At 39.4% G+C, this 18,247-nt stretch overlaps 1 protein-coding gene across 30 annotated transcripts in view; it reads right to left on the bottom strand.

Moving 5' to 3' along the window:
* FARS2 (phenylalanyl-tRNA synthetase 2, mitochondrial) overlaps window positions 1-18,247 on the bottom strand; it is a 229,039-nt gene that overhangs the window by 67,726 nt on the left and 143,066 nt on the right. For 24 of the 30 annotated variants that reach the window (XR_014953326.1, XR_014953324.1, XR_014953325.1 and 21 more), the window contains one exon: window positions 8,871-9,022. The exons of 5 other annotated variants lie outside the window; for them this stretch is intronic. Coding sequence is in view for 16 of the 25 variants with exons in the window: in XM_085573472.1 (XP_085429598.1) it covers window positions 8,871-9,022 (152 nt within the window). In the remaining 9 variants the exon portion in view is untranslated. Of the gene's footprint in view, window positions 1-8,870; window positions 9,023-18,247 lie in introns of those variants that run through there. One more of the 30 variants, XM_085573488.1, reaches the window with a different exon arrangement.

Below are 18,247 nucleotides of genomic sequence, written 5' to 3'. Positions count from 1 at the left end.
TAAGAACAGCTATTTGCATGGTGCCTGTCTGAACACTGAGGACAGCAAAGAAAGTACAATCTGTCTATCATGGTCAGCTGATTATTACTTTTTTTTTTTTCCAAAATTAGATGGTCTTCAAATAAACACTGGCACCAGAGATCTGAACTAACAGTCACAAGCTGTGTAAAAAGACATAAGTCACAGAATTCACTTGATTTTTGTATAAACCAACAAATTTTGGGGTGTTTTTTGTTGTTGTTGTTTTGGTTTGGTTTTTTTTGTAGAACAGTTCAAGTGCTTGCTTTTTCTACAGGAAAGACTTCTGTGCTCCTCTTCTCATTCCTCTCATAGTTCTTTGTGACACTTGGATTTGGATAGGGAACTTCTATCTGGGGGACTCTTAAAGCAACCCAAAGGAATTAAGCATCTGAATCCACACTAGAATTCAAAAGCTGTAGGCCAAGCAGTCAAAAATCTTTGAAAAGGGTACTTAACAAAAGTATGCAGACAGGTTCCAAGTCTACACATATATAGATAACAAATATAGCACTGCAAAGGTCTGCTTCCATATCAAACAATACTTTCATTCAATAGAAGTGCATGCTCATTTTTGCTGTCTCTGACTTCACCCTATTTTGTACTACAAAAAAGCTGGAACAAGGGTGTTTGAAATTTGGAATTTCTAAAATATCTGAAAGTCTTTTCTAAACAAATATATGTACATATTTACTCAATTTATTCTCTACAATCATTTCAATCAGGAATGTTTTTGCTGAGGAGGAAAAGGAAGCAAAGCTTTTCAGTCCTATTTCCTCAAAAAAAACCCAAAAAACAAAACAAAACAAAACAAAACAAACAAACAAAAAAAAAAAACAAAAAAAAAAAACATTACAACAAACCCTAGGAGATGGGTGCTCTGGGCTCCATGAATGTCCTTGCCACTGTGCAGGATATCTGGGAAAGCTAAACTCCAACAGGCTCAGTCCTGGTGGGGAACAGCAGGGCATCATGACTGCTATAAAGCAGGAGTGCAATATCTGCTGAAGCCATGTATCAATCAGCATGGCAGGGTTACCTTGGAGTTACTGACATGGAATGCAACTCCTGGCTCCTTTAAATTTCCTATAGGCAGTCAGGATGAAAACCTTATCACCTGAGAGCTTATCTCAGATCTGCTGGGACATGAACAGAACCCTTTATGTCTTCATAAAGCATCTCTTTCTGAGCAGCCCAATGTTTACTCTAAATTAATTTGGCCAGAAAGTCCCTGACCACCTCCAAGGAGGGGTGCTGTGAGAACAGAGCTGCTATTGCTACACACTTGCTGTTCTAAGGAGAAAAAGGCAGTGAAGAGGAAGAGCCCAAAGAGCAGCTGGGGCCACTCTGTGGATCAATCAAACAGCACCGGCTGTTGGGTTGGTCTGGGGCACAGGGAGTGCTTGATGCCCACATTTACCAGGAGTGAAATGCACCCAAACTCCATTACACACACATCTCCTAAGCTGAAGCTCACAAGGCAAAAGAATCATAAAACTACTATTGAATGGTTTGGGTTGGAAGGAATTTTAGTATTATCTAGCTCCCAACTACCTGCCATGGGCAGGGACACTTTCCACTAGACTAGGCTGCTCAACCTGGGCTTGAATATCTCCAGGAATGGTGTTAAGATATGGTTGTTAAAATTATTAGATGTTTTTCCCTGAATTAAGGAGCAAACAAACACCATATGCTATAGTCAATAGTAAAGATTTTTATTTAACAGTAACTGTGAGGGAGAGACAAATAAATAGGAAACAGTTGGGGGAGAGGGGGGAGAAAAAGATTAACAATCACAATAAAAATCACTACGGTGGATGCTAATGGCATCCCATTGGTCCTCTTCTGATCTTCTAAGTGGGGATGGTCATCTCCACCAGAGGTGGGGAAGTTCACAAAACAGTGTCCAATGGCTTTATGGTCACTCAGGTTCATCACAGAACACCCGGGTACCTCCCCTGGAGTCGGGAGTTTTACACTGGATCGTGCAATACTTTGGATCACAGGACACTTCAGAGTGTTTGACGTTTGTGACACCTTCCAAGTGGCACATCAGCAGGGATGAATACCCTCAAGCTATGTGTGAATGTCCTGATACTACTCCAGAAGGGATTTTTCACAGTTGAGCCACTTGTGTAAGAACTTTGGCAGGACAAAAAGCATTTTCCTGCTTCCAAGGATTGGCCACTTATCAGCCTCTTCCTTTATCTTGTTCAACACCCAGCTGTAGCCTCCTGTGATGGGTATACACAGCCCCTCTGCACCTGGGGGTGGATTGTCTGAGTCATTAACCATCAACAGTCCAGTCTCTCTGAATGGGGCATCCACAACTTCTGTTCCAGTGCCTCACCATCGTCACAGCAAAGAATTTCCTTCTAATGTAAACCTATCCTCTCTCAGTTTAAAGCCATTACCCCATGTTCTGTTACTACATGCTCTCCAGCTCTCTTGCAGGCCCCCTTTAGGTATTGAAAGGTGCTCTAAGATCTTCCTGGAGTCTTCACTTCTCCAGGCTGAACAACCCCAACTCTCTCAGCCTGTCTTCATAGGAGAGGTGCTCCACCTTCTGAGCATCTTTGTGGCCCTGCTCTGGACTTGCTTCAGCAGGTCCACATCTTTCTTATGTTGGGACCCAGAGCTGGATACAGCACTCCAGATGGGATCCCACAAGGGCGGAATCCCCTCCCTCCCTGCCAGCCATGCTGCTTTGGATGCAGCCCAGGATACAATTGGCTTTCTGGGCTGCAAGTGCACGGTGCCGTGTCATGTGGAGCTTCTCGTCAACCAACAACCAAAATCTTCTCATACCAACACCCTTTCTCTGCAGGGCTGCTCTCAAGCCATTCTCTGCCCAGTCTGTATTTGTGCTTGGCATTGCTCCGACACATGCAGATGGCCTTGCCATCAGCATGACTGCAGCAGGAAGGATAGAGAAGTTTCTCATTCTCAAGGAAAACCAGGTGGCATTGATCCTGGTCAGGACAAGAGAGGGAAAAGAGAGAAGATGGACTGGGGGTACTACTGTAGTGTTTAAGCACTTTTAACCACTATGTGGTTATGCTGTACTGTGACAGCTGAACAAAGGCTCAGAAGTTAATGAGAATCCTCTGACAGATCCTTCCATGAATAGCTAATCTGTTTCAAAAATGTTATAGTCTTACATTCATGTGACCAAATGCGGGGGTGGGGGGGAAGCCCAGAGCTGGAGAACATTTTTCATTAATTGAAAACCAATCTTCTGGTAGCTACTGTCAAAAGCTGCTTCTGGGTTGTTTTTCTCTGCTGAGAAGCTGCTGCTGGGACTTTGCCAGTTCAGCAGTTAAAGGTAATCTCAAAGAATCCCTCAGCAAATTGTAATGTGCTCAAGCTGAAGAACAACAAGGTGTTTGGGGACTGACTTGATTGTTTTAATTTGCGTAATACTAGCAGCAAGCAGCACTTAAGAATTATTCTGCTTAATTCACCTATTCCAAAAGCAAGACAAAACCAAGCCAGCTTTAATGAATAAACCAGACCTAAAAGTATTTGATTTTATCCCCATGTAGACAAGGAAAAGTGCAAAATCTGGTATCTGGAAAGTGATGTTCTTACATTGCATTTTCTATATTCCAACAAGGAGCTAGGGGCATGCGTTGACACAACACAGCAGTCAATAGGATCTGACTCTTTGGTGTCAGATCTCTTCCTTTTACTGTGTGGAAAAGAAGAGACACAGGTTGTCTGAGTATTCCCAAAATCTCTAAAGATGGTGCCACAGTGCACCTACCTTCCTCCTTCACATCAGCCAATACATTTTCCCTCACTTCATTTAACAGACTGTGACAAATGTGCAGTTCTCACTCCAGAAGTGTGCAAGTAATTGACTCAAAGGCAAGAATAAATCCTTTCTTACCTATTCCCCACTTATATTTTTAACAGCATAGCCGTCAAAACACAGCAAATCAATTTTTCCCCCTTACTGTCTCCACTCTGCCTTTTCAGAATATTTTTAGTTTCTCTGATTAAAAATTTACCTCTTAAGTACACTGAGGACACAGTGCATGTCTTGATTACAATTTTGTATAACTTTTTCAGCCTACCTATGTATCTTCCTTGAAAAGAAAGATGTGGAGCCATGTCTTTCCTTACTTCCATTATCTTTCTAACAAAACAGAAATATTAGTAATTAACTTTGAAAGACCAATAGGAAAATAACCTCACAGCAAAATGCAGAAAATACATTTTCAGAATGAACATGTGAGGCCATCACATGTGATGGGATTACACAAGATACTTTACACAAGAGAAACATGGCATGCTACACTGAAAAACACACTTGCAGGTCTTGCCCAAAGCAAAGACAGACAACCTCAGCATTTCTGTATTCTGTCTTTGGTGTTGCATTGTAGGGGACAAGTTCTCACCCCTGAACTCTTATCTCTCTCTGTACTCTTCATCAGGGACAATGTGGGTCACAAATGTCTTGTGCCACTTCTATCACATATTCTACCATGTGTGATTAACCAGTACTTCCTCTATTACTTTGTCCAGATATGCTTTAATTACCATCCCCAAAATTCTACATGTGTGCAGCCACAGTACTTATCTGAATGTCACCAAAACGTAAAACTCTATGAATGAAGGAATGTAAATCCCTCTTCCTGGGATTCTCTGCATTGATCTGCTTATTCATAGCAGGCAGAGACCCTTCTACCTTTTGACTGCCATTCAGCCACCCTTTCTTTTTTCCTGAGAAATCTTTTTACTATCCAAAACTGGAGAAGTCTTGACTACTGAGAAAGAGATTACTTTCTAATTCAATTTCTGGAGGTCATTCATATTGATTAGACAGCTTAGACAAGTTGAGTAGTAGAAGGCCTAAACTTCAAGATATGGAGTATAAAACAGCCATTGCAAAAAGTAAGGGAAACACCCCTTTCTTTTCTTCTTTTAGTATCAATATAGTCCAAAACATTACTTTTTTTTTTTTTTTTGCAAATGTTTGTTCACTAAAATGTTCCAAGGGGGAAAATGTCAGCTACAAATCCTCACTCATTGTGTATTTGCACAGCAATGTTTAAAGGTCCTTAAAGATCTCCAAGGATTTGAAAGAAATAATTCAGTCAGGTAGCAAAAACAGTGCCACTGCCGTTGGTGTCTGGTTACATGGCTCATGTGGCATCTGACAACTCCAGGCAAGTCACAGTGAACACACTTCACACATCATGCATGGAGTAATATATTCCACTATCCAAATCTATGAAAATCTGTTTTAAGCTAATGCATCAAGCAAAAATAGCTTCAATACACAGGGTGGACTGTGGAAAACATTTTGCTCACTGCAAAGAGACACTTGTTCTCTGCTTGTCTTGCAGATGGCCTGCCCCTGTTCTTGCCAAAACCACCACAGTTTTACTCAGTTTCCTTCGCACTTAGAAAAGTCACATCTTTTTCCTCACATATGCTGGGTGATTCTTTATATACCTGAGTAACAGGTGTGTTACAGCCGTGTTTTGCATTATTCATCTTGGATGAAGTTAAACCTTGACTGTGTGACACATCATACATTACTCAGTTTACCTCAATACTGTGTTTTGATTTTGCTCAGTTAAATAAAGATACATTTAGGCTGGAAAAGTTCTTAATTACCCCAACACAAAAACTTGGCATTCTCCTAAATTTGTGCTTTTCAGCAATGAGACTCCTTTCTGCTGTATCTTTAAATTACTAGCACTTCCCTAAAAGTTGTCTCGATACTATTACCTTACAAAGCAGGTAATCGAGATTGACTTGTATTCAGGCATCTCTTCCTTGCTTAAACAATTAATTGTCCCGTGCTTTTTCCTGCCCCCACATTCCTTTTCCTTGTAGAGAAATACTAATACACACCATACTGCAGTGGACTGCAGAATGGGTATCAGTCCAAAGCCCAGTAAAATCTTGAAAGGTTTCTGAACTACAGAAAAGGCAACTACATAGTACTACACAGGCCACCTCTGTTAAAGATCCTAATTTAAAGACCTCTTTTTGTGTTATAAATTAGTTTTATTTGTGTAACATTTTCTATAATCAGATCTTTATAGTCCAATAACTAAGAAAAGCAGTTTAAGAATGAAAATAAGACTACAAAATGTCCTAATTCCTCATGAAACTGGTATTTTTAAAGGATTAAAAAAATCTGAATTTTAAATTCTAGAAGTGTTTGAATACAAGCATGAACTTAATAAGCTGCTTGTAAGTAATTAACATTCAAAACATCAGCATTGCAGTTTTTCCAGTCCTAGACACTTTTCTCCCATCCTCCACAGCAGATTCACTAAAAATTCAAGATAATGATTACAAGTACCTAGATCTGTAACATACAGATCCATAGCAACGCTGAGGATCTCTTATGTTAATTTCCATGCCCAGAGGCTTTTCTGCAACACTGAATTAAAGAAGCCACTGTATCATTCCCATAACAAGATGATTATCTAGGAATTAAGACTAAGTAGAAAACTCTTTTCAAAATGTCAATCTTCCAAGGCCTTTAAAAATCAAACAAAATTACTTATGTGGCTTACATCATCAATTATCAAAAGTTACACATCCGAACACATCCTGTTCTAAAAAGAAAGGTAAAGTAACCATTATGTTTTAGTCTTCATTTATGATTCCTTGTTAATGCACTAGATAATCTCATTGGAATTACTGAATTTTAATGGAACATTTGAAAATTTTTTTTTACTGGTGTTGCAGGCAAAAAAAACAAAAGGACTACAACATCACTTATCCACAATCCAATAGTGTTACCTTGCAAATTCTTCAGATGTAAAGGTGAGAAATTTTTCCTCCTTATAGTGTCAAAACATATTTGGATGTTTGCTGAGTGAGGCTTGAACTGTTTAGAGAACAAAACTAGTAAAGGTCCTAAATCTGCCTGACAATTCTCTGTGAGCAATCAACCTTCCCATATACTTGCAGAAATCACAGAGGGAACCAGAGGTGTATTCCTTGAGGAGGAACAACTGTCATCCCTGGAATATGTTCTGCATGTGTCAAAGCATATCAAAGGAGAAAACATGCATAGTAGAAAACCAGAGTAGTGAATCCTGTCCCTACCTCACCACTCTACTAGTATGGAAGGCAATATTCCCAGCAAAGAAGAGAAGCACAACCTGTGAGTTGAGCCTGACTGATGCAGTGCTGCTGGCAGGCTGTCACAGTGTATGTGGATTTCCCCAGTAAGATGCTGAGAGTAATCACAGAATAATACTGCCACTGTTTGAGGAAGCAGGGAACAAGATTTCTCCAAACTTTCAGACTTGGAAGAGCTGCTTGCACTACACATAGGATTTTCCCCTAGGAGATGATATAACAATGAAGATAATTGCTGGTTTGGTATCACAGAGGAGAATGTAGAGAAAAAGTGGCAATGAGCACTGAAGTGTTACACATACAATAAATTTTTGGCATGAATGAATGGAGGGACCAGTTCCAGAAAGGGGTTCAACAACCCAGTTTTACCAAGAAATGTTGATTGTGCTGTATCAGAACCATCATCAGCAGGATCTGTGTGCAGAGTCTTCAATGTCTACCTACTTGTGCTAACTGATAATACAGTGCACTCCAAGTGACAATAAGAAATTACCCACGTGTGCAATAAACTTGTTTCTCAATTTCCCTGAAAGATATAATCTGTTCTTTACAATGGAAAGTACTCATTATTTTACCCTAACCTGTATTCCTCTTCTGCACACACCATCTTGACTAAAGGGTTAAGATCCTTTTGCATAATTTGCATGTGAGAAAGACTCAAGAATTAATGACTCCAAGCTTTAAGATGCCCACACAAATTTAATTTCCACTTCCTTTTCTTCATACAACACAGGCTCATACAACACTACACAAAAAGGGTAAAGAGGAAATAACCCTCAAAAAATAAACATCCCCTGAAACATCATGAAAACTAGGCCATAGAACAATCTATTCATCTGGCCTGCATCACATATCAAATTGAAAAGAACAACAGAGTTAAATACTTGGATGTAGAAAGCAGAAAAAAAATCTATAGGTGTTGGAGAACAATATGAAGTATTTTCCTGTTATTATCTGCCTTCCTACAGCACTTGAAAAAGTCTCAAGACAAATTATTTTAAACCTCAGTTTTAGAAAGCTAAATACCCAGCAGCTTTTCTACTTCTTGATTTGGAAACACCAAATTGAAAACAGTACATATGTAATAGCTGATGCTTGCCTGGTTTTGAGGCAACTTTTATATACCAGTTGGACAAATACCCTGTGCACTCCCTGGTCATGTCAGTACTGCTATACCCATATGGTGTTCTGAAACCTGAGCGATTGTTCAACAGCATATAAGTAAGTGTCAGAAAGAAATGAGCAAGGTCTTTTTTTTTCTTCCAGTTGAACAACAATAATAGCATTCTGCAACAAGCCGTTATTAGCACTGACATTATAGTAAAGGTCTACTTGTGTGTCAGGACTAGAAGAAGAAAGGAAGAGAACAAGGAGGCAAACTTCATTCTCTTAGCAGAGAGCAGGACTAGAATGTCAGACACACTACGGACAGGAGTACCATGCACTGCCAGATGTACTGAGGAAGGCAGTTGTTCACTGCTGCTATCAAAACCTGAGCACAAAGCATTGGGGTAGTCTGAATATCAGAAGCTCAGTACTAGTGGAAAACTGAAAAATAGGTAGTATTTCTTTTAAGTAAAAAGTTGGGGTTTTTTTGCTGAGGAACAGTTTTGGAGCTAAAGAATGAAATCTGCAAATATTGTAAGAATCAAGAACTTCTTGGTATAGTGAACTAAAATATTCACAAAGTATTTATACTATGACCACAGGAAAAAGCTGTTAAAATTTTCACTTACTTTGGATGGACAAATTCATCCAGTAGGACAACCTTTTCTATCAAGTCTCCACCAATGGTTCGAACCAAATCATAGAAATCATTCTGAGAGTACGTCTCAGAAGGCAGCCAGAAGGAGATGTCATTGATCAAAGGTGGATATCGGCTGAGTGGCTGAAAGAAATTTAAAAACATACCTTTATACATGGTTGGACTTGATAACTATACCTACAGCTGTTCTGAGCTTACCTAACACACAAAGTACACAGTTTAGAGGCTTTCTGAAATGGTCTTTGAAGGGCAAACTGACCTCATAAACAACTGAGACAGAAGATTTTATACTAGGAAACGTCTTTTAAAGATCCCCTCATAACAACTTTGGCTTATTCATTCACAAGAAAAATCTTGGTTTTGTTTGATAAAATCAGTGCTTATGACCCTGAACACACTTTTGCAACAGAGCTGCTTAGAAGGAAGAGATAATGTCAGGTGGTTTTTCACTGGGTAGAATTGCACATTTTAAAAGCATTTTCCAGACTTTTTGCAGATTCAAAACTTCTTATCACATTCAGGTATAAAATTTATATGCATTTTATAGGATTCTTATATTCCACAACATATTTATTATTTTTACTGTCAAATTTTTAACCAAGTCTTATAAATAGGCACCTTCTTATTACAATGTTTTAATAAGAAACACACTTTGGCTTAAAAAGACGGATCAGTTCACTTTCTGGTGTTTTTTGTAGACATCCAAACACCTACAACAACACAAAAGTATGGCTGTTAACATAGTTATTCATTCCACAACTACCAGAACAGGCTTTAAACACAAAGGGGAATCTTTGCTGCATACACAGAGTGGGCAGTGTAACTTGTTATTTGTAAAAATGGGAAGAGAAAAGAGAAAGGAAACCAGATAATTAACTTTTCAGTTTTGATGAAACTTCCCAGGACTCTGTGGGTTTCAGACCTCACCTGTGGTGAGAAGTTTCGCCCTTTGAAGAATAGAAAATGGTAACATTCTCCTTTCATAACCTCTAGGTTATACAGTATCTTACTTCTGCTTTGCATTAATTCCCTGCAGTTGAAAAAAGTACTTTTGCACAAGATTGTTGGAGTCTGCAGAAGAAAACATCTATTTTATTATTTTCTTTATATGTACAAGAGATTTCATGTGTACACCCTGGTCTATACAATATAATATCTCACTCAAAATGTATTCCATGGCTGGGAATGTTTTATGATGGAGCAGTGGAAACTTAAGTGAGCACCTGCTAAAGCAATAAACCTGTTAATAAGGCAAGTTTACAGCATTCTGATTTACTCAAATACTATTCTGTAGAATGAAACTAGTCAATAAATGTCTGATAAGGAATACAGTCCAAGTTTTAAATTAATAACACCCCCAGCAAATAAAATTGTGAATCGCAAATGATTACTGAACTTGTTAAATTAATAAACTTGTCAAATGAATTAATATCCTGTACATCAGATTAAAAAAAGGAAACTTGCACAACAAATCCATTGCAAAAGAGCTTTTGATATAACACTAATGAATGAAATGCAAATATCTCTGCTATACAAAAATCACAGCTGCAAATGCTGGAGATGCTCCTCGGATGACAATCTGATACATGTGTTAGTGCAAATAAAGTTATAATTCTGCAGTAGACCCCTATATTCTCACCTCATTCCTATCTAGCACTTTATTTACCATTGCTATAGTTCAGGAATATACTAAACACCTTTCAAAGCTTGGTGGGACTAATACAAAACTCACTGAACTCACAGTTCAAGACATTTAATCATCCAACCAGAATATGTGGCTCATGAGCCTTAGTATGATGAAGGCACCTACTTTCATTCACAGAGGTACAAGGACAATGAGGAAAATTAAGTACATGTTCAGGTAACTCAGAAATGTCCTGAGCTTGTTTTGGCAAGAATTAATTGTCTTCACAGGGGCTAGCATGGGGCTGTGTTTTTTATTTGTGCTGTACACTGGGTTGGTAACAGAGATGCTTTTGTTACTGCTGGACAGTATCTGCACAGAGTCAAAACCTTTTCTGCTTTCTGTAATGCCACACTGATGAGAAAGATGGGGAATTTGGGAGGAGACACAGCTGGGACAGGTGACCCCAAGTGACCAAAGGGAAATATTCTAGACCATATTACATCCTGCTCAGTATAAAAAGTGGAAAGGAGAGGGAAGGGGGAATATGTGGAGTGATGATGTTTGTTTTCCCAGGTAGCTATCACATGTGATGGGGCCCTGCTCCCCTGGAGATGGCATGCCCATGGGAAGCAGGGAATTAATTTCTTGTGTTTGCAGCTTTTTCTTTCCACTGTCTCTAGTGTGGATACAGAATTTTTGTAATTTTGTGTGTGTATGCTTGTGTGTGTTGCAAAGACTGGAAGGACAAATGTTTAAAACATAACATAAGCATAACTTTTTATTATTAGCTACTAACCTTTTCTCAGAGCCTTGTAATACAGAAAAATCTTTTATGGTAAAAGGCAAGGCAATAATCCCATATTATATTGTCCCTTCACCACCTGGCTGCAGTCAATATCATTGCAGTAAGTCTTATATCAACACTAAAGTTAGTATAAGGATAAAATTCCTAGTTCTCAAATGTATTGATCTGTTTGTTGTAGAGCTCCATGAGTCACATAATAGTTTATTAGCTACACGTAAAATGTGAATAGGCTACTAAAGTGTCTCCAATTGGCAAGCCAAAATGCAGTTCCTAAATTTGTATTCAGGCACTCTAGCAAATACATACTGTAGTCCAACAGATCACTTTGCCATTCTTTGATCCTTTCTAAACTCTCCTGCTCTTTAACAGCAGACTGGTCCAAAGTATTTTGACTGATCCTTTTTCAAGTTCAAGGCAAATACCAACCCTGGAAACCATTTTCTTATGAATTTACAGACATTTCAAAAGCTCCCCTTGAAAGTGTGTTCTTCCCACTAAATCCTCTACTCTGCTGTTGCCTCCAGCCACCACTTCCAGCTACATTCTCTTCATGGCTCAGGAGTCCTCCAACAGAATGCTTGGAGAAGCTACCAGGACACACCTGGCTCTGCAGGCTGTGTGTTGGCTGAACACAAGCCTGGAAGCCCTGCTGCTCCTGCTTCCACGCCCTGATCACCCCCTTAGGTTTTTAAGGAACTGAAAAGAGTTTTAGGAAATGGCAGAACTGATCCTACCTGCAGGGTGCTGCTGCAGGGCACTGGCCAAGTGTGTCCGTAAGCACTCCTGATGCACAGATATCCCTGCATCCCTCTTGTTGGTTCCATCTTGTTTGCCACCACAGTGCTACTTTCAATGTTCTGTTCACTTTCTGTTTCAAACACTTCAGTGTACTACCACTGACATTTTTCAATAGCCTCAGAAAACAAATGCTTTCCCAAAAATTACACTGTCTATAGGACTCCACTGAACCCATCTTGTAGGAAATATTGGAATTAATGACATCACATTTTTCAATCACCCAAAGTGAAAGCATTTAGGAGTGCTGAATTACTATAATTTCTTTAAATAATAAAATGGAAGTTTATGGTGATCCACCCTCAGTGATATATGTTTACTAGTCATTAGTCAAAGTTCTTTCTCTGGCTAATAAATAAGCCAAGTATTTCTTAAAACTGCAAGCTTTTCCCTCTCAGGAAAATTTTAATATAGAAATGGGACACCAGTGCTATAACCTGCTCTGACAGCCTGTCTTGCCTATGCCAACATCTATCTGAGGAGTGCTGTTAATTTTTCATATGGGCTGTTGATAGTTTAGGGCATTCCTCATCTCTACCTCTGTGCTCTGCCTTTCTGTCAGATTTCTACCCCTGCAGCAGCTGATAAAACAAACAAGTGCCTGTTCCTTCACCACTGCCTGCTGTAGCCAGCTGAAAATTTCCCCTCTCATTGGCTTATGCTAATATGTGTTGGATGAAGAACTGCAGCAGCTCAAGTCATTGGGGGACAGCTGTCTTAAGCAGCAACAGGATCCACCAGAACTCTTGTCAGCATAAAATAGCAAATACTTAGGCTCTGTGTCACACCAGGGCACTACTCTGGATGATTTGGCAGCAGGAATCAAGTGGTCACAATAAGAGTGGCATCTGTTCATCCACACAGAGCGAAGGATCCTCAGCTAGGCTGGATCCAGATACTTCACAGCTGTAAGGAAGAGAAACCTTTCTGAGGGCAGAACCTCACGAGCCACAGTAAAAACTGCTGGTGATAATGCACAGCCAGTGCCAGTGAATAAACCACATAAGGCCATGAAATGTCTTTAGCCTGGAGTCCCAAAAAACAGGATAGACACTAGAACTTTGCACAGATATTTGTCATTAAGAAAAAAAAACACTTTCCCCCACATGCAGTAACCATGGGTGCAACATGGCAAGGGGGCAGGAGAAGTTTTGTGCCATGGCTGCTCACTCCATTCCTTTCCTGCTGCCAGCTGCAGATGGGACAAAACAAACGAGTGACAAACACAGTAGGGGAAAAGGCTGTACTTGTATTTTGACAATGGCAACACAAATGCAAGGTTAATGACGACACGTACCAGAAACTGGGTTAGCAATTCCACGGCAGCCAAGCTATTAAAAAGTCAGCCATGCTTTACTGCCATCACCAGTCTAAGTCAGAAAAATATGAGACTTAGCAGCACCGTGGCTGCTAAGCTTTAACAGTCCTGCCTTGCCCATGTTTTGGAGAAATATCTACATAAACTATAGAGTTTTAATGCAACATCATATTCTCATCAAAATGAAAACTACAGTCCTGTAATAACTGAGACTTTCTTAATATATTCCATGGTGAAACGACATTAATTTAGTGTTATCATAGGAAATTTAAACACGTAACAGGCATGAAATTAAAAGCTGCAAATTTACAGCAGTAACTTAACCCCCATGCACATAATGAAGTTTCCTGTATTAGTGTGTATGCTTCTAGATTTACACTGCCATATTTATGACCAGTAGGCAAATTACAGTTGCTGCAGGGAACATAACTTTGAATTTCTTGGCTGCCATGGCTTAAAATCTAGTCACAATGTTCCCCATTACTAAAAGTTTTCTACCCTCCTAACCAAATCGATTTTTTCTTTAGATATATATAGTAAGTTCTATATCTTCATACAAGTACACACACACATACATATAAACATTTTTATGTGTAAGCACATACACACATCTTCAAAGGAGGAAATGTAAATTTCAACAGACAACTACCATAAAGTCTGATAAGCAAATATAAAATATGTTCTGGGATTAAGTGCTTAAAACCAAAGCAAATGGACTAGTTTGGGACTAGTCTGGGATCAATGCACTGCTCTGTGCTCCTGCAGGGAGTGGCAGAAGCATGTTAGCCTCCACTGATGCTCTGAGGTTTTTGGTGAATGAACAGAATTATGATCAGCCCTTTTTAGACACCAATCTGCTCACCCCAACAGAGTTCTTAACTTTGAAAAGCTCACATACAGGTACAGGGAACACCATATGTTCATGGGAACATCAAGTGCTCCATGGATTTCAGGCACTCTGCTTGTACATGGACCATTCTGAGTGGAGGAGGTTTTCTTTGTACATGGAGATATTCAAGAACAACCTGGATGCCATCCTGTCCCATGTGCTCTGGGACAGCACTGTTTGAGCAGGAAGGTTGGACTAGACAACCAGCTGGGATGCCTTCCAACCTGACTCATCCTGTGGTTCTGACATTCTACATCCAGGTTGAACAGGGAGGTGCTCTGGGGCTACAGACTTGTCTTCCTAGCTAAGTCTCAGCCTTCCATGTAAGATGACACAAATCTCTGGACCAGGTCCCTCTCTGCTGTGCCATGCATGTCACCACGACAGCTCTGTCCCCTTCCCACCTAAACTACGCCCTATGGGGTCATGTTGGAGATAACAATTTCTTTCTTGAGCCCCATTCCAGGTTCCCTGAAGGTGCAAAGCGGAGTTTAAATGCTTATATTCTGCCTAAGCAGTCACCAGGTAGCTCTCCATATCATCCCGCTTAGTCACCTTTTTCAATGCTTGTCAAGCACCTTTCCTCAGGTAAACCCCCTTAAGACACAAAATAAATGCACACACATGTGCACATGCACAGGAGCAAGTGCAACACTTCTTGCACGCTAAAAGTTACAGCTCATGTAGAGGAACCTGCCTGACAAAGGAAGGCTAATATGTAATATGACACTGAAAAAATTAAGATCTGTAACGGTCAGTGAAGAGATTAAACTTCATTGATAAGCTCTACCTTTTCCAAGCAGCAGAAAAAATGCACAAGAGGACTGCTGCTGTGGCAGAATGAGTGAGTAGACTGCTTGCCTTTATACATGCTCACTCCACAGTAATGCTGATTACTAAGCCTCTGTGGTCCCACTGGAAAGGGGCATTGTGTTCTTAAAACATTTTATTAAAATGCAGTAATTTTAAAATAAAGTTGAGATTGTTTAAATTTCTAATGAAAAATGTTCCAAGTTTAAAGTCACAATATACTTCTCTGAGTGCAAATATGCATTTTAAACTGACCTGTGGTCAGAAAGCCAAGAAATAAGGTATGGCTTTTGAGAAGATTTCCAGACACAAAAGAGTACTTGTATTGACACTGAAAGGGTTATGATTCTAAATTATTAGTAAGGAATTGAAAAAAAAAGCCAGGAATGACATAAAAAAGATGAAAGTATTGACCTAATCCTATTAAAAGCAAGGATGTTACAGTGTACAAAGCAGAGACATTCCCAGATACCTCTTCCCTTGGGCATTTGGATATGCCTTGCTTTTTGTGGTCTGATTATAAAAACCACCAAAGGATAAGTATAAATTATTCCTAAATACCAGTGATGGACTTCATGCTCTGTGTTTAATGAGGCAAAAATGACTTCTCATTTCCATAGAACAAAGTAGGACTCATAGGGAGAATCACCAAAAGGGATGGCTCTCTACTACTCACTTCCACATCACAGCTCCTTATAAACCCCTTTGGAAAGTATCAGGATGAAGAAGCAATTAGTGTGATGTTTTCCTTCTGCACTTCTATGTCCACTGTGGAAAAAAATGCATTTTCCTCATTCTTCTTTCCCAGGCTCTTAGCTGATGGCCTACCAAGCTAGTTGGTTTCACAGTGCTCAGCTTCCCCCATTTCAGTCACAGATGTATCACTGCAAAACAACTAAAAACAGAAGTGCTTTTTCTGTTATCGCTTTTCCATTTGAGCAGTTGCTACCACAGAACTCATGGACACCAAGTGGAACTGATGGGACAATCCTTACTCTGTTGTGATGTCTTTGATACAAAACAAGCAAGCTTCTGTCCTGAGAAAGGAACCAAGTGATTTGGAATGACCAAAATGGTACAGTGGATTTTCACACCAAACCTAGTAATTAATACTTATGATTGCCTTTTGCACAGGCTGTCCATATTCTGCCTGTCTTTCCTACCCAAATATCCCATGTCACAGGCAAAATCACAGGCAAGGGTAAAAAGAAGAGAAAACACAATTCTCAGAAAACAAGCTGTCAATGAAAAAACCCAAAACATATGTGTCCTGTGCTTCCCTCAAAATACCTGCCATGGCTGCAAGGAACAGGTAATAAGCTGGTATAAGTCATCAGAAACTCAACTTCTCAGAAGATACTAGGAATTTTCTCTTCAGCAATGCTCAGCACCTGCAATTCCTGCAGAAGTGTTTGGTTGCTGTTGGCATTCGGTGTTTACCACACTCAGGTTTCCTTCTTTCTGATGATTTGGCTTGTATATTTTTTCTCATTATGGTTAATAATAATGCTGAGATAAATAGCTCAGTGGAGTCTCAATGGAGTAAAATACTGTACCAATCAACAATTCATATAAAAGAGTTATATCTAAATAAACAATGCAAGTATTTGGAAAGAGTCTGCAGCAATATGAAGATTTATTTCTCCCAAATACATAACATAACAATGGAAACAAAGTGCACCCAGTATTTTATTTTGGCTTAGATGAAAACCTCATATAAAACTCTGTCGATTGTATTTCCTTTTCTCTCATTAAATGCACCATTCCAGAGAAGTACTGTTTAAATTGAGAATCTCCAGAACACTTGAATGTGAATTTCGCCAAAATAAGCTAGCAGTGTGAATCTTACAGGCACATGCAACACCTGAAAGAGTCCTTCTTCCCACCTATCAACCTATATTTCTTTTTTCTCTCTCCTTCCTTAAAAAACATAGAAATTTCCAATACAGCAGCAATGACACTTCATATCCCTTGGCTATAACTTCACATAACGCCCTGGACATTGCTATGCTACAAAGGAATTATTTTTCCACATTTCCCAGAGCTAATCTGTACCATCTCATCATGTACAGAAATTTACCCAGGGAGGTTACTGGTGGTTTTGAAATATTCTTATGACTTCCAGTACCACTGATATAGCTGGGTTTCCTTCTTGTCTTGGGAAAACTGCCCAAGTGGCAGAGGAAGAGGCCACCCAGAGAAGTGGTGAAATCACTGTCCCCAGAAGTGTTCAAAAGGTGAGTGCATGTGGCACCTGGGGACATGGCTTAGTAGTGAATATAGCATATTCACTAGTATGTGAAGTATATATTAGTAGTGATGATAGCATAACAGTGGACTTGGTGAACTAAGAGGTCTTTTCCAACCCTAAGGATTATATGATTCTATGACTCTTGGCAAAATCCAGTACTTTTAATTTCCAGACCAGCCAATTCACTTCCCCCAACCCCCCTTCCCCTGGCACCTCCCCACTTAAGTTCTAAATTCATACAAATTACAACCTCTAAAGTTAAAAACTCATAATAAAACACCAAGACAGTGTAGCAAAAACTTTTAAGTACAGTAAGTAAGCTAGAGAAAAACTGAAATAAAAGGGTTTTTTTAATTAATACCACTTATTTGTCCATTACTCAGAAGAGGGACAAAAGCCTTTAATTTTTTTTCTCTCAGACAGATTCTGTGTGTTCCTAAAGATATACTCTTGTTAAAGAGTAACTACATTTAGAAAGAGAAAACTACAGAGAAGCCCTAAACTGAGAAAAGACCAAACAAAAAAAAAGGTACAAAAAGTACACTAAATGTTTCAGTATGCAATGACAAAAATGTAAAGAACATTTAAATCTCTACAAGCAGAATCTTGGTGCAGAACAGGTATTTCCTTAATGCCTTTCCTTATTTTACAAGAATCAGAAAATGGGTTCACTCCTGCTGATTTAGGAGAACAGGTTACATGTGGGAATAATTATGCAAATTGGATTATTGGATTGCATATGCACTTCTGCACAGGCAGGAGGATGCAATCAATCCTCAAAAGAGGGGATTTCTTCCCATTATTAATTTTTCCAAAACTGCATAGCCTAATCCTCTGCAGCATATGCACCCCC

Source organism: Lonchura striata, chromosome 2, assembly GCF_050655825.1.
Source record: "Lonchura striata isolate lonStrDom1 chromosome 2, ASM5065582v1, whole genome shotgun sequence".
Lineage (NCBI taxonomy): Eukaryota > Metazoa > Chordata > Aves > Passeriformes > Estrildidae > Lonchura > Lonchura striata.
This window is presented reverse-complemented; position numbering and strand designations above follow the sequence as displayed.